The 13,931-nt window shown below is 37.4% G+C and overlaps 1 protein-coding gene across 10 annotated transcripts in view; it reads left to right on the top strand.

The window, feature by feature from the left end:
- dgo (ankyrin repeat domain containing protein 6 diego) overlaps positions 1–13,931 on the top strand; it is a 112,829-nt gene that overhangs the window by 30,799 nt on the left and 68,099 nt on the right. For 9 of the 10 annotated variants that reach the window (XM_086907562.1, XM_086907564.1, XM_086907560.1 and 6 more), the window contains 2 exons: positions 3,961–4,066; positions 6,857–6,955. In XM_086907562.1, coding sequence (XP_086763688.1) covers positions 3,974–4,066; positions 6,857–6,955 — 192 coding nt within the window. In that variant the 5' untranslated portion in view covers positions 3,961–3,973. Of the gene's footprint in view, positions 1–3,449; positions 3,493–3,960; positions 4,067–6,856; positions 6,956–13,931 lie in introns of those variants that run through there. The other variant, XM_086907561.1, reaches the window with a different exon arrangement.

Raw genomic sequence — 13,931 nt, 5'->3', positions numbered from 1 at the left:
TGTGCGTGTTACCTCTTATTTGCATATCGATCAAATTAACCGATTTTTTAAGATCGGTTTGACATTTGCCTTCATTGTTTTCGATTGGAGAAACGAGAAAATACGATGGAAAATCGCTGGTACGTAAGGATTTTAAAGGATTTAGCGTGCAGTCTTCGATTCGAGAAATATACAATTCGTACAATTGTGCGAAAAAATCAAGTCGTTTTCAACGAACGAATCGATTTTGCTTTCGTTTTAGAAAAAGAAGAGATAAAGGTTTAAATGGGATAGAAAAGAAGCGTTGGTGATTCGTTTCTTTTGAAAGTTTCTTCGACCAGAAAGAAATTGAAGATAATAGAAAGTGTAACAGACGGTGCTGTAATTATAGAGAGTAAACTTTACGCGCATTAACGAACGTAATGAGATTCCTTTTAACCTCCATCAAGATTTTTTTTTAATTTAAATAAAGTTTAAACTCGAGAAGATGAAGATGAATATTAACGAATAAGAAAAAGAGGAAAGAAAAATTCAATAGGTAAAAGAGAATATTCCCGTAACCACACTGTAATTAAATTCTTCGAACGTGTAATTGAAAAAAAAAAAAAAAAAGAAAAAAAGAAAGAACGCTTTATGAGCTTGCTTTCGATGCCTCGCAGCCTTGACTGGAACTTGACTTTTCCGACCTGGAAGGATAACAGGATCAAGATAGAGAAGCGGTTTGCATCGGTTCTGTCATCGTTACGATCGTTCGTTTTCCCGTCAAATTGACACTCCAATGTCTTTCTATTAACACGGAATACGAATAATAATACGATCATAAACTTTAAAAGAAGAAACGAATTTTCTAAATTTCACCGAGTTTAAAATCATTTTTGAACTTTTAAAAAATTTCTTTTCTCCCTATGATGAATGATGGAACGAAAGAGGGGAAGGGGAGGGGGCAAATGTTCGTCGTTGAAAATTTGACGAATTATCGGTTTTCGATCATATTTTCGGCGAGGCTGGGGGCCTCGAAATCTCGTGCCATATATTATACACCGATCCCTCTCCCTCTCGTGTTATTAAAGCCACGTTGTAAACACGATGATCGGTTCGGTGAAAGACGTTCCACCTTTATCGATCGCGATGATGAAGGATGGACGCGCGATAATTAAATCGCCGCCAGATCGGCGGGATTATATTCCTGTAAACATTCGCCCTGCTTAATATAATTACGCAGTTTGAAAAAAGTGGGAAAAATTTAATCTTCCTTGGAATAAATTGGAATTTCAAACTGCACAACTTCGTGCTTCCGTTCGCGATTCTTCTGTTGCGGTAATTTTAATGCTTGAAAATAATTAATTAGCTTTGTTCTTTCCACTCTCGCTCTCAAATATAATCTTTATATCTTTCTTGTTGTAAATTTGTTCCGTGAGAGAGGCGATATCCTCGACAATTTTACATCTTCTTCTATTTCTTCTTTTTCCTCTCTATCTAGAGCGAGATAGACCATTAATTAAGACCATCTAAACCAGATATCCTTTGAGAGAGAGAGAAAAAAAAAAAAAGAAAGAAAGAAACTAGAGGAAGAAAAATAAATGAAGAAAAGATAAGGATAATCGTTACACAAGCCATTATGATTAATCAAACTGATACATCTAATTACAAGTCCCCCCCCTCCCCCCTCATCGTTTTCTAATACGAAATTACGAATATCATTATCTTATCAGAAAGTGATAAACGATACAGGATGGATCATTTAATATTCCGTCGATGATGTTCAAATTGAGAATACGATTACTCCCATTAATCATCGTAATCTTTGAAAAAATTGAAAACGAAAATTTAAAAGTTTTGATATAAATTAAATATAAAGCGAAATATAAACAATTGATAGAAGAAACGAGAATCAATGTTGGATCACGAGAAGGGAAAGCAGATCTTTCGGAATCTTTTGGAAGAAAAATTCTCCATTGAAAATTTTATCCTCGATTGTTTCCCTCGAAGCGTTGTAGTGTGCAAGTGTCAGTTGCAAGCATCAGAGTGCAACGATACAACACGTGAAATTTTCATTCAACCTGGACGTTGATTAATGATTTCTCCTCGATCATGGAGGGTTAACAAATCCACTTGTAAGAGCCACGAAGAAAAACTTCTTCTACTTTTCGAACTTGCGGTATGCTCTAAAATGACGATAGTGGATCGATATTACGCGGAGGAATATCCTCGTCCCGTGTTTATCGCTTGATTAAATTTTCTTGCGTGCACCGTTTAAATGCGAAGAAAACGCGTGTTGTTGCCACGTGTATTCCACGATCGATCAATCACACCTCGTTAAAAGATATTCGAGAAATCGGTGGCTACGCTCGGCGTATCAGGTGTGTTATTTAAGAAAGAAGAAAACCTCCATTTCCTATATTCCGATTAAAACTAGTTATACGCAAGATAAATGTGAAAAAATATTTATCCCACGTAATGAAAGGTGGGATATCGTTAGATTAGATTACCAGAGTATATCGCGATATCCTCGTTAATCGATCCATTATAAAATAATGAATAAATCGAAGAATCGATCGATCGAACGTTCTGACCGTTGGATTTATCTGTTTCTTTAGCGGAAAGAAAAAGTGTAAAAAGTCGATTTATTTTAACTTTTAAACTTTTCGCAAGATTTGAGAATCGATTTATTATTAAAATAATGAATAAATCGAAGAACGAGAGAATCAATGTCGATTTAACTGTTTCTTCAGCGAAAAGAAATAGGATAAAGATTTATTTTAAATTTGGATAAGCTGTTTGCGAGAAAGAAGAAATTAGAAACGGTGGATATTAAAATTATTTAACACGATGAGATAAGGGAAACGTATCGTTTATATTTTTTTTTTTTTTTTTTGTTGTTTCGACACGACGAGCCCATCCATGTCCATTGTCTCCGAAAACAATGGCGGTGTGTATCATTGTTCCCCTGGCAAAAAAACGATACGAGTATCCTCTTCTTCATTGTCACGCCCTTCCCCCCTTCTAATGAAGATCTGCGGGTTATGGGCGCGATTCCGCGTGTAATATTAATTTGGTCAGAGGCGTGCATAACATGGTTGAACCGTGAAGAAAAGAGAAAAAAAATTTTTTCCTCCCCTCGCTCTGTTCTTCCGTTTTCCATTTGCTTTTCTTCTACGATCGATGAATCGTTCGAACGATAATTTGTAAATTAATCGTTGAACGTAACTCGTGATCCCGTTTCTTCGAAAGATGATTTAAACATTCGATTTCGATTTTTTCCCTTTTGCTTAATTACCACGATTGTATTTACAAATATGTCGATAAGTTTCGAGAACCTGGCGAGTGGGCTTTAAATTCGCAGAATTTCACCCTCTCTCTCTCTCTCTCTCTCTCATCGCGCAGCTTAATACCGGTTGACATCCGGCGGAAACTTGAGTTCCCAGCTTTATCTCTTACAAGGTTCCAGTGTCCAGTGATAAAACCTTGTCAACGAGATTGAGGGCCATTGAGGATGCATTTCACGAATTTTACGTGTGTAAACCAAGTGATAATTGCATTTAGATAATCATAGGAAATCGGTTTATCGCGTCAACCAAATATTTACCGTTTATTTATTTGTTTAGCAACGAGAAAATTTATTCTTTCCTGAATATGAATATGACTCGAGAAGAATCTTGTTGTTTAGAAGAAGAGAGATCGAAAGTTGAAAAAAGAAAAAGAAAAAAAGATATCGTTGCGAGAAATTTAAACTTGACAAATAAATGATAATAGTAGCAAGAGTCATTCTCTACAATATTCCGTTACAATATACGTTATAATACGGATAATGGTACGGATCGATTCGATAAGAAAAACCGAGATCGTTTTCCGATTCGACCATCCTGTTTCGAAAGAAACTGCGGCATATCTGACGTAATCATACGCACGGGTTGCATGAAAAATAGGATGGAGTTTAAACCGAATGCCTCTAACGATCGTCCATTTCCTTTTCTTTTGCAGATGCGTGGCTGGAATGGCAGAAAAGTTACGCGAGGCGGCCGCACGTGGCGACGTAGCGCGGGTCGCGCGACTCCTTGACGAAGATATTAAACCATTGCCGGACGAAGTGAGTTTCCTTTTTTTCTCTAATTTAATATTTTCCTCGCTTGTCCACAACCTTCTATCTCGTCTACGAGTCTTTTTTTGCCGCCACAGGATTTCTTTTTACGGGATTTTTTTTTTGCTAGGATTCCTAAGGATCGATCACGAATTATTTTTAAACATTCTAGGTGAGAATCAGGCCGGAATGATTAATTAGATATTGCGAAGAACAACGAGTTTCTTCGCTCTGGAAGAATCGAAAGTTACGTTTTTTTGTTTGTTTCACTGTTGGAGAATCTGAAAATTTTCTTCTAGATAAGTTTATAAGCGTGGGATGTCCTAGGGTTCCCTAGGAATTTTTCTCGAAGTTTAGCATTTTAGAAATTCAAGCTACTTCGTTGCTTCGGAGTTAGGTAAAAGTAAGGTCTTAGGTTTTTCTTTTTAAAATTTACCGTTCCAGCTAGGTTCAAAACAATAATTAACCGAGACTTGTAGAGAATCCAAGTTACTAGAAACTCTTAAGGACTATTTCTCCTCTCTGTTAAATATTCCGTCTATTATCAACAACGAGACACTTATATCGTAATAATAAAAAGTGGGAAAGCAGCTCTTTCGAAACTTAGAGAGATCACTTTTACTTACCGTGGTTGCTACTTTTCTTAATTCTAATCAGAGTCACAGCTCGATGAAGACTCGTTAAAGCCACGCGTTCCACGCGGAATGTATTAATTCCCTCGCGTATGTAAAATAACATTTGCATCTCGATTGTGACAGTCGTCTTTGGTGGGAATGCAGACAAGCGTATTGGCCGCGCATTTGTCAAAAGATCGAGATGGAGCATGCTGCGGGGCAACTTTTGCCCGATTATCCCATGCATTCGTTACAATTATTTGCGTCTCTCCCTTAATTGCGCCGATGAAATTAATCGTGCAGAATCGTTTTTTCGTTTCGTTTCCCCGCAGCCAAACGCGATAGTCGAAGCTAAAGCGCTTTATTATGCGAACGCATCTGATCTGAGAAATAATTGAAATTACGTCGATCGATAACCAGGGGATCGAACCACGGGGGGAGAAATAGTCCTCGTTTTTCAAATTAAAATCGCATTCGTCGAATTCCTCGAGCGTTCTCGCGATGTTCCATTTTATGGTTTATCGTTTTATCTTTCAGGGGAATGGAGGAAATTAAATAAGAACGGATTACGGATGGATTATTCTGTTTTTTCTCTCTCTCTTTTTGATAGACGGTATAATTTTAAGTTTAAATTATATATTTATAAACTTGTCTTGTATATGAATATTCAACGTGATTCGAAGTGATATAATTATATCAATTCGTTCTATTAATCGAATAGTTCTTATTTTAATTCGAATTCTAGAAATTTTATGAAATTTAATGAAGTTAGCTTTTTTAATACATGTCTTATATATATTTTTTATATATTTCATTTTTTATTTTTTAAAAAATAGCCAGCTCAAAGGACTAACTTCGTAAAAGGTAAGTACGAAATAGGTAAGTATATCAAATTCTATAATTAGTTTTAAGTAAAATGATGAAAAAATGACTTTTCTGGAAGTGTTGTACTTGAAAAGGTAAGTAAAAGGTAAGTATGAAAGGTAAGTAAATTAAATTTCTCGGAAAATTCTGAGAAATGACGTCAAATTCTTGGAAATTTAAAAATTCTGAGAAATGACGTCAAATTCTTGGAAATTTAAAAATTCTGAGAAATGACGTCAAATTCTTGGAAATTTAAAAATTCTGAGAAATGACGTCAAATTCTTGGAAATTTAAAAATTCTGAGAAATGACGTCAAATTCTTGGAAATTTAAAAATTCTTGGAAATGACGTCAAATTCTTGGAATTATCGAAATTCTCGAACGAACGAAAATTTTTGCCAAAATTTCGACTTTGTATTAGGAGAACATGAGTTGATAGGAGGTCGTTCGAGAAATTTTTCGCCAGTTCTTGGAAATGACGTCAAATTCTCGGAATTTCCGAAATTCTTGGAAATGACGTCAAATTCCTGGAATTTTCCAAATTCTCGAACGAACGAAAATTTTTGCCAAAATTTCGACTTTGTATTAGGAGAACATGAGTTGATAGGAGGTCGTTCGAGAAATTTTTTCCAGGAATTTCGCCAGTTCTTGGAACTTTTGAAATACTTGGAAATGACGTCAAATTCTTGGAATTTTTGTGGATTTTTACATTTTCAGAGTCCGATATCCAAATTTTTGTGAAATTTCATATACTTACCTTTTTACTTACCTTTTTCATACTTACCTGTTACGGCTGCTATCTTTTCGAGTTTTTTATCGTTTTTTTCAACAGTTCTCTTAATTCTAAACATACTTACCTTTTACTTACCTTTTTACTTACCTTTCGCCTACTTACCTGTTACAGCAGGTATTTTTTTAATTTCTTTATCGTTTTTCTCAACAGTTCTCTTAATTCTAAACATACTTACCTTTTACTTACCTTTCTACTTACCTTTCGCCTACTTACCTGTTACAGCAGGTATTTTTTAAATTTTTTTATCGTTTTTTTCAACAGTTCTCTTAATTCTAAGCACACTTACCTTTTTACTTACCTTTTACGTACTTACCTGTTACAACAGGTATTTTTTTTAAGTTTTTTTATCGTTTTTTTCAACAGTTCTCTTAATTCTAAACATACTTACCTTTTTTTTTTTCGCAATATTGCGTTTTTTAAAAGAATTCTTTCAATTCCAATACTTGGCTCCCTAATTGAATAAATTTATATTAATCCTAAATAAATTTTTAAACGAAATTATGTATCTTTTTTTTTTTTTTGTCCACAGAATGGGAGAAGTCCCCTGTTACTGGCTGCAGCAGCTGGCCACGTGGATGTCTGCGAAACTTTGCTTCTTCGAGAAATCGACATCAATGCCGCGGACAATGTGAGTTAATCGTTAGATCTTACTTTCGATTACATCTATCTATATCTTTATCGAGTTTCTCAAGTACCTTGAAAACTGCAATCCTAAAAGAATATAATTAAAATAACTTAACTTACTGGTTTAGTAGTTTAGAATAGGATGAAAATATTTATCAAAAGATATTATAAATGGAAAAATTTGTTAAAAAGCAAACGGTCGAAATTCCGAAGAATACACGCAATTGGCCGATAATTCTCGAGCTCGAGGTAGGCCGTTCCACTTGTCAGTTGTGCAATATATCAATACAGCGACTAATGAAGGGTGTACAAGATAATTACACTTGTAATTGCCAGTTTACATCGAAGGGAAGATGTCTTTGCGGTATGATTCGATAATATCGATCATACCGGATATCTAATTCGATTTATAAAGAATCCGTAATTATTATCAATTCTTTACGAGCCACGAATAATCGTAAAATTTTACTACATTATGAAATATTACAAAATTATACCACACGTACAGATGCTGTAACCTCTTCTCTTAATTCCTCTCTTTTTTTTTTTTTTACATCTTCAACATCAGCGTATTAAATTAAATTTTTCCAAAATTTTTGAAAACAAGAGACACAAAAGAGATATAAAAATTTATTTCAGTGGATAAAATTTTACCAAACTTCACCTTTCTTGCATTCTTCAAAAAACTTTATCATCCCTTGATCACGACTAATCACACCAAAAAAAAAAAAAAAAAAAAGAAAGAAAGATCTCTATATAACCCGATACTATTTCACAGAAGGAAAGAAAAAAACCAGAAGAGACGAAGAGAGGAAGAGAAAAGTCGTGTAACGAGTTCAAAAATCTTATCGCCGAGTCGCATCGTCTGAATTCACTCCGAAAAATGGACAGACGTGGTACGCGACACGTTAGGTAGCCGACACCGGTTATCGAGCCAAGACGATGACTCGTTGGAAAGAAAGCGATCGAGATCGTCTCGGTTATCGCTGAGGAGGATCCGGCCTTCGGCCTGTCTGACTGACGGCCAATCTTCTCTCTCCCCATGGGCGCGGAACACGTTTGGCTAGATCCTGCCAGCAAGGGGTAGAGGTGGCTGTATTTAGAATCGATGTACACACCGCTGGTGGCCGACTCGATTCTTCCCACTAAATTCCCGTGAATATCTTCTTGCGCCGCGACACAGGCTTCTCCACTCTTCTCTCCACTGTTTTAATCGCCCCTTCTTCTACCGCAGTGTCCCCGAGCCAGACGATTAATCGACAAACTAATAGCGTTCTCCCTCCTCTTTATGTACATGTCAACGTGTTATTATAACAATAAAAATGCGTTTTCCAATAATGCGATTTTCTTTGTCCCTCGATTCCGTAGGATAATACATCCTTATTTACTATATTTACATTTCTACAAGTGAAATCGGTGGAAAAGAAACAGAAGTCGTCTGTCTGCTCTTTCTTAAATTTTATACACGAGATATAAGCGTCGAAAAGGATAAAGTATACTAACTAATATCTCCTTCACACACTTTCTTCTTTCCCCTCGATGGGATAAGGAACAAGGAGACGCAATCTTGGACACGTGGATCCAAAGGTTAATTGGTTTCACGGTTAAAAGGAGGTTCGAAGGGGGGATCTTTCCACGGCACGTCGAGCTCGCCCTTTTTCGCCGCGCGCAACCGTTCCTTTTGTCTGGATAAGGCGAGGTGGAGAACGTTGTCCCCGCTCGCTATCTGCAAATGAAAGATCGATATTTATCGGTAGACCGATCGTAGAAACGGCGGCCCCCTGTCTATGCCCTTTTCCACACCATTCCACTCGCGCGCCATTGTGCAATGCACGGCTTATGTGTGCATCGAAACCAGTTTTTTTCCCCTCTTTTCCTTTCTTCCTCTTCTTCGTCCCCTTCTTCCGCCGAGCGAAAGATCGAGAGCGCCAACTTTCCTTCCATTTCCAATCTCGTTTCGACGGAGTCGAGCAACCCAGTTCCAACACTGCTTCAACTCGATCGCTACGAAATACTTTTAAAAAAGTAAAAAGAAGATTTACCGATGTGTTTATTCTTTGATTAAAAAAAAAAAAAGGGATATTTAATCGTTTGGCTTGTATACCATTGAAATGGAAATAAAATAAAATGGAATATCACTTCGGTGATATTATTCAAAATTCGAATGTATATTTTCATTTTATTTTTCATCCAATTTTTGTTCCTGCCGTACATAAGATAAAAGTTTAGCTCGCCGTTTTTCACCGGTATTCGAGTCTTCATTCAAAGTGTTATATTTTTATAGGCCTTCTTCTACTTCTTTCAATTCCTCGAGAGAAGGCGCAAAATGTCGACGAATACGTAGCGATAAATTTAGATTTCTGTAGTATATCTACATACGCTTTATGATATCATGATTTGACTTTTTAGTAATAAAATATTTTTAAATTGTATCGAATTATATCGAAACGCGTAAAGTTGAACGGCGGTTAACCGTGGATAAGTTAACATTTTTCTTCCTCCACCATGGAATTAACGAAATAACGTTTGAAAGCGATAAGAGGAAGGAGCGGCATCCTCTCTTTCTCTCTCGATGGAAACAGTTTTCTCTTTCTTTTTTCCTTTTGCAAGTATTATCGACGCATGCGCGCCGCATGACGAAGGGGGAGCATAAAGAAGGAGAGATGGTTGAATGGCATTTACAACCATGAAATTTACGACGATTTACCCCCACATTCCCGCGGCTTTTATTCCTTCCTACCAGCTTGCTTGTTTCCTATCTCCTAGCCCGTGATATTCACGGGCGGATCGAGTATATACTCTAAATCGCTGTGTAGATTTACGGCTCGAGCGGGAGCGCGGCAATTCGAAGGATTCCTTCTCTCTCCGCTCCGTCCATCTTCCTTGGCAAAAGATAAAAAGAAGACGAAGGGAGAAAGAAATCGTCTCGTTTCGAGTTTACAATTCGTCTCAAAAATTAATAATTTTCCTCGCCAATTAACTCTCGCAAAGTGAAATAAAGTTGAGCGCAGTTTGAATAAGTTAACATTTTTCTTCTTCCACAGATGGAATTAATGGAAATAAGGTTTAGAAACGCTAAGAGGAAGGAGAATTCCTTATCCCGTGAAAAGATAAGAAGAAGAAAAAAATAAACCATCTCGTTTAGAAATCAAAAACGAAATTAATAATTTTCCTCGTTTCAATTAACTCTCGTCCCCAATTGTAAAAACTATCTCATACGTTATCGTCCACCCAATCTGATCCAACAATTTACAACGCATCTTGTGGCGTTAATACGGGAGAAAGCCCCGTTAAGAAAATCCGAATCACAGATTTTAATCCCTCGTAACTCTTTCAAAATATATCCAAGATATACAATGGAAAATAAATTTCGATTCTTCTAAGCTGGTTGGATAAAGTTCCAAGCCGCCTCCGTTTCTTCCATCCGAGATTTCCATTCTTGGACTCCTCGCCTCTTCGTGCGACCAAGATTTACACATCCCGGCCGATTCCGCCGCGAGGAATTTGGAACCAGCTCGATGCACAAGGTGTATAATTATGGTTTAGAGCCGAAAATAGGTTTTCGAAGGAGGATAGGTGTTCCATCGATCGTGCTCCTCGAACCGGATTCTTACTTCGCCCGATCCCTTCGAACTTTCTTTCTTTTTTTCTTTCAGCAAGGATTTTTCATTATCGTGCGTCCTTCACGCTTTTTATTCATTTTTTTCTTCCTTTCTCTTCCCTTTCATCTTCTCGACGAATCGAGGGGGATGGCGAAATATCATCTCGCAACTTTCTCTGTTCCAACGTAGATTTCTCACGTAGAAACGATTCGAATGCTAATTCAATTCGACTCACAAATTCGTAACAACACCGATTCGATTCTATTAAAACGCGCCGAATATTCGAATATTCTTTCATCCATCTTCGAATTAATTCGTTTCGACGAAAAATTCTATTTCACTTACACCGTCCATCGTGATCCATTTTCACACGGAACATCAATCCAACAAAGGCCATCGACCACTCTTCGCACTCTTTGCTTTCACCTTAATTATATGCGACCGATCCGGATGAATCGACATTCGAATCGAAACCTCGATCGACAAGGTCGATTCCGTATCGATCATTTCATCGTTATCCACTATTATTTATAATATTTACAATTATTAATTAAGAGATCTCTTCTTCTTCTTTCCTTCCATTTCCTCCTTTTTCTTTCCTCTTTTTCGAAGATAGGAAAAGATGAAGAAACAAGATTTCGCTTTCGCCTTTGCACTTTTCTCGATCTCGACGGTTTCTCTCGAGCTCGAGATTTATAGGGTTTTGGAGGAGGAGGTGGTTCGTGGATTTATGGCGACGAGGAGCGTGGTTATTCGGGAAAGTTTGGATACAACTTCCCTTCCGGACAATTTATATGGATCTATATCCATATAATGCCCCAATTATTTTCACGAGTGCCTGTTTATTTATTGTTGGAAATTTCGGAAATGGAGGGTAATCGCGCGATCGAGAAATTCTTCTTCGAGAATTCGAACGAACCACGTTATGCTCGAACTTACTTAATCGTCCCAATTATCCCCCTGTTGAAGCGAAATTAATCATTCTTTATCGTGCCTAAATTTGTCCAGAGAAATTCCACCGTGTATATATACATTTGCTGCGGATCAAGAGGAAGTATGCGGATGGAAGATAAGGATATTTTTTTCTTTTTTTTTTTTCTTACTCTCGAAATAACGCAACGTTCGCGTGACGATGCAATTTCAAGGAGAAGAAGGGATGATACTTACTTAAATCTCAATTTAAGAGCTTTCTGTTCCCGTCCTCGAGCGTCTTCGTTCCATTTAAGGTTTCCCTTGTCTCGATGACTAATTTCCGCCGAACGAAACGGAAAATGGTAAACGACACCTTTCTCGAAGAAAAAGCGGAGGAGAAATTAAAAAGCTAGAGATAACGAGGCCATAAACCAGTCCGGATAAACCTTTTAAATTCCCCACCTCGAATAAATGGACTCGGGCGAAAATTCATTCGGGTACGTGCGGGAATAAATCTTTGTAAATAACCGTCCGGTGGTGCCGTTTATTCCTTGAACGAAAAAAAAGAGAGAAAGAAACGAAAAAAACGTTCGACCTTGTCTTAAATACTCGAGCTACTTGTTAAATCGGCCTCTTGAATATTAAGATATTACCGTAATTATTCAAATTCATTGATTCGAAAACGAGTTCAAATTTGTCGAATCGAATTTTTCTTTCACGAAACCTCGTTAATTAATCTCCATCTCCTCTCTTATTCTTATTCTCTCCGTTACGAATATTTCCAAGAGCTGGAAATATTTCGAGAGAGAGAGAGAAATAATCGAAAAAGGAAAGAAAAAGATAAAAAGATCGAAAAGAATCTTCTCTCGACTTCTTCTCACCCAAAGAATCTTCCCTCCTTTCAGTCCTCTCCTACGTATGCGTCGGTCGCATGCGAACAATGATACCAGTTTGACTGGTGCGCTTCTCCCACTCCGTAAACACGGCCCCCTCCTCTTTCATGCAACGAAGGATATCGTTGCTGGCCTCCGAGGCAAAGTGATAAGGGGCCCGGATGACACGCGCCTTCCGAGAAATCTTGCGAGAACGAGAATGCAAGGAAACGGATTTCGTTATCGAGAATGGCTGCCATACGGATGCAAATGGACGTAAATGGGAATGGAAAAGAAGGAAGAAGCAAAGTTTCTAATCTAACGTTTCGAATATTGATTTATAAATTTTCCTCCCAATTTTATGCAAATATAAAATAAATATATATATATATATATTCTCGCAATTGCGAAATACACAATTTCTGTCAAAACCGTGTGTTTCGCTCGTGAAAAGAGAAGGGGGAGGGAAATTTTAGAAATAACAACCAGATTTATTACCTTCTTCGTATTTCGTTGGCTTTGCATTTAGTTAGCCAGGAACATCGGTCGGTGTTTATGTGGAGCGTGGTTGCTGCACCCATCGCCATTGTGCATCGCGTGGACGAGAAATGGCGGATAAAGGCGCGCGATGGCACGGAGACGTGGAAAGGAAACGTGGCCGCCACGGCACGTAATTGAGGATCGAACCGGTGGTTAATCGTGGTTACATCCTCGCGTATCCGCTTAATCCCTCCTTTCTTCCTTTTTCTTTCAAAGTTCCGCTTCTTCTCCTCTTCCCTTCTAACCAGAATTCCTAACTTTCCCCTTTTTAAATTATTCGAATCCGTTCGAATGGAATGGAAAGCGGAGAGGAAGAGGAGGGGAGAAACGTTTTCGTATCGAAATTGAAATTGTAGCGCGCGTATTTCGTGTACGGTTTTATATTTTCTACAAATGAAATCAAAGTTCGTGAGAAATGCAATTGTTCCTCAATTTAATCTGCGTGATATAGAATTCGTTGATCAATCAATCAATTTTATACCGGGACAAAATAATTGAAACATCTATCATATCGATTGAGCATGAATTCATTGAAAAGATAACCAGTCAAAAATCTCTAGAATAAAGTTGCTTCAACTAGTTACTTATTCAAACGCTTGGACGTTTATTCGTAGCTATTATACAGTTGATTCACTCTTCCACTAACTCTAACACTTCGGCCGTTGCACAATTATTTCTAATTATATATTACGTTTCGAGCGATAAATTGTCGAAGCAGCTTGCTATTAAATTGTCACAATTATTAGAATCGTTCGAAACAACACTTTTCGGAAAAGCTGTTAATTTAAACGTCGTCTTCGCCCGATTCCTTTTCTTCTTCTTTCTTTCTTCTTCTTTTTTTTTTTTTCTCGTTTCGTGGCAAGGAGAGTACAGGTGTCTCGACGAGAATCCATTCTTCTGAGACGGTGTTCTCGACGCAACGTAACGAGTTCCAAACCTCGAGACATCGAGGAGGAATAAATTTTACGAGCGATGTTACGTCGACAAGTAACGAGCTTCGAAAAGTAAATCAATAACATAACGCGTCATTTATTATTTATTATTATTTATTGCG

This window comes from Apis florea, unplaced genomic scaffold (assembly GCF_048593485.1).
Source record: "Apis florea isolate Af1SG1 unplaced genomic scaffold, ASM4859348v1 contig_2897_pilon, whole genome shotgun sequence".
NCBI lineage: Eukaryota > Metazoa > Arthropoda > Insecta > Hymenoptera > Apidae > Apis > Apis florea.
This window is presented reverse-complemented; position numbering and strand designations above follow the sequence as displayed.